The sequence below is a fragment of the Octodon degus genome, unplaced genomic scaffold, assembly GCF_000260255.1.
Source record: "Octodon degus isolate 3935 unplaced genomic scaffold, OctDeg1.0 scaffold00145, whole genome shotgun sequence".
NCBI lineage: Eukaryota > Metazoa > Chordata > Mammalia > Rodentia > Octodontidae > Octodon > Octodon degus.
This window is the reverse complement of record NW_004524721.1, coordinates 4,496,763-4,499,965: the sequence shown is the minus strand read 5'-3', so window position 1 is coordinate 4,499,965 and position 3,203 is coordinate 4,496,763. Positions and strand designations below refer to the sequence as shown.

Below are 3,203 nucleotides of genomic sequence, written 5' to 3'. Positions count from 1 at the left end.
CTCTGATTTCACTGAAGACAGTTCAGTTGCTGAGAAAGCAGATGTTGGTTCATTTGTGAGAACCACGGATGTTGAAATTGGAGAAAGGTGTCACTGTGAAGCGAACTTGTATACATGCGAGCCACGCGGAAGTACTTTTAATTCTCCCAACAATATTCAAGCAGATGAGGTTGTTCACTGCAGAGAACAAGCCCATGGGCACAAACACTGTAGGAAGTCCTTCGCGGATGGTGCGTTGGGTAACCGTGAGCCAAGTCACACTGAGAAGGACCCCCACATTAGTAAGCAGTGTGGGAAAGCTTTCACCAGAAAATACACTTGGCAAATTCATGACCAGGCCCACACTGGGGAAAAGCCCTACGTGTGTACTCAGTGTGGGAAAGAGTTCAGCAGAAGAGAATCCTGGAGACGGCATAAGTGGACTCATGGTGTGGAGAAGCCCTACGTGTGTACACAGTGTGGCAAGGCTTTTGTCACGCCATATTTTCTTAGAGAGCATGAAAGGATGCACAACAGAGAGAAGCTGTACGCGTGTAAGCATTGTGGCAGGGCTTTCAGCAAGCGAGTGAACGCATGCATACACGAGCGGATTCACACCGGGGAGAAACCCTACACGTGTCGGTATTGCGGGAAGGCTTTCAACAGACACTTTAGCTGTCGCATACATGAAAGGGTCCACACTGGGGAGAAACCTTATGCATGTAAGCAGTGTGGCAAAGCTTTTGTCACACGAGGTAATTGCCAGAAGCATGAACAGACTCACAGTGGAGAGAAGCCCTACGTGTGTCAGCAGTGTGGCAAAGCCTTCCGCGTGCGTCGTACTTGTCAGGCTCATGAGCGGGCTCACACTGGGGAGAAGCCCTATGTGTGTCAGCACTGTGGCAAAGCATTTGCCAGCAAGTGCGGTTGGCAGATACATGAGCGAACTCACACTGGCGAGAAGCCCTACGTGTGTAAACACTGTGGGAAAGCCTTTTTCTCAAGCAGTTATTGTGGAAGACATGCACAGACTCACACGGTAGAGAAGCCGTTTCTATGTAAGCAGTGCGGGAAGGCCTACAGAACACGTTACCGTTTCCAGCTGCACCAGCGTGTTCACACCGGGGAGCCACCGTACACGTGTGCGCAGTGTGGGAAGGCTTTCACGAGCAAAGAAGGCTGGCAAGACCACGAAAGGGCGCACTCTGGGGAGAAACCCTACGCATGTAAGCACTGTGGCAAAGCCTTCGTAACACATCATAGGTGTCAGATGCATGAAGTAATTCACACTGGGGAGAGACCATATTCGTGTAAGCTATGTGGAAAATCTTTCCTAACATTTCATAATTTGCAAAAACATGGAAGAACTCACACTGGGGAGAAGCCCTACGTATGTACACACTGTGGGAAAGCTTTTAGTAGCAAAGAAGGTCAGCACATACATGAAAGGAATCACACCGGGGAAAAGCCATTTGCTTGTAAGCAGTGCGGGCGACCTTTCAACGCACATAGTTCTTGTCAGAGGCACGAAGAGACTCACAGTCAGGACAAGGCCTACGCGTGCAAGCACTGTGGAAAAGCTTTTCGAACGTATCTTGGGTGTCGAGCACATGAAAAGACTCACACTAGGAAGAAAAGCTATGTGTGCACACAGTGCGGGAAAGCTTTAAGCAGCAGATCCAGCTGGCATGTGCACAAAAGGACTCACACCGGGGAGAAACCCTACCCGTGCCTGCAGTGCGGGAAGGCATTCAGCACGCGCTGCGCTTCGCGGGTGCACACTCGGACGCACACCGGGGAGAAACCCTACCCGTGCCCACAGTGCGGCAAGGCGTTCAGCAGCAAGGGGAACATGCAGGTGCACATGCGGGTCCACACCGGGGAGAAGCCCTACACATGTGAGCAGTGTGGCAGGGCGTTCAGCACACGCAATAAGTGTCAGATGCACGAGCAGACTCACACCGGGGAGAAGCCCTATGCGTGTGAGCAGTGTGGCAGGGCATTCAGCACACGTCGTGCCTATCACAAGCATGGACAGACTCATGCAGTGGAGAAACCACGAGTGTGGCAGGGTGGGGAGACGGCACAGGGCTCAAAGGACGTGAAAGAAGTCACGCCGGGTAGGACTAGGTAAGCAGTGTGGGGAGTCTTTCCATTGCCAAGGTGACCAGAGGAAAAGGGACTCGATAGAGATGCAGTGTGTGTATTCGCTGTGTGAACGCCTTTTTGACAGATTGGAGCACATGTACACAGGCATGCTCTGCATGTGAGCGATGGGGGCAAGTAGTCAGAGGACACAGACGTTGCCAAGAACATGTGTGGACTCATGGAGAGATGTCATGTGTACACAAGAAGTGGGGGACCGCCTGTGGCACGAACACTGAACGACTCCCACTCTGGCCGGAATCCTGGCAATACTGACTGGAAGACTGAACTAAGGATGACTGAAATTGGCTTATGTGGTTTGATCCCTCTTCAGTGTTTAGTGACGAGGGAGATGTTCAGATACACAAGTTAGTCACACACGGGCCGGGGAGATGGCTCAGTAGAGTAACCCCTTCCCTGGCAAACACAGGGGCCTGAGTTCAATCTGTGGTTCTGCAAAAAAAAAGTGGCTGCACTCCTAGTGGTCCTCTAGTTTTCAGCCCTCCACGCACTGGGATTACAATGCGCTCTACCGTGCCCAGGCTCAATGCCTTCTCAGCGTGCTCAAGGGGTGGCGCTGGCAGGGCACACCTGCGATCAAGCCTGGTCCCTGCACCTGCCTAAGCGGGCACTTGAGTGTGCTGAGCTGTCTTGCCAGCCCAAGCGGCTTTAGTTTGTATGACTTAGTGTCAACCACTTTCTGAATCTGAGGCTGACACACAGGTGTCCTAAGGAAGGACACAAGTGGGCTCGCGCCCATGGTGCTGCATCCACAGGGCAAGTGCTTGGCCCAGCTGTAGAGGGGGCACCAGGTTGCACCCACAGGAAAAGGGCTCTTGACTGCAGTGACATGTGGCCAGAGACGCTCTGTGCTCCACATTCCTAGAAGGTCCTCAGGGCTGGCTTGATGGCCTGCCTGCCTCTGACCCCACCTGCGAAGCAGCTCAGGGAGGCAGAGGTGGGGCTCACAGATACAGGACTTACTGTCTGCTCTGCTGGCTGGCTGGGCTTGCCTTGGTTCATTCTTTATATCCCTATCTGCCTTTATTTTTTTATTTTTTATTTTTTGAGAGCAGGGC

General features: G+C 52.5%; 1 protein-coding gene across 1 annotated transcript in view; it reads left to right on the top strand.

Moving 5' to 3' along the window:
- The window catches only part of LOC101564527 (zinc finger protein 709-like), a 20,080-nt gene that overhangs the window by 16,334 nt on the left and 543 nt on the right, over positions 1–3,203 (top strand). The window contains exon 2 of the mRNA XM_004641900.1: positions 18–2,099. Within this exon, the coding sequence (XP_004641957.1) occupies positions 18–2,099 (2,082 nt within the window). The remainder of the gene's footprint in view (positions 1–17; positions 2,100–3,203) is intronic.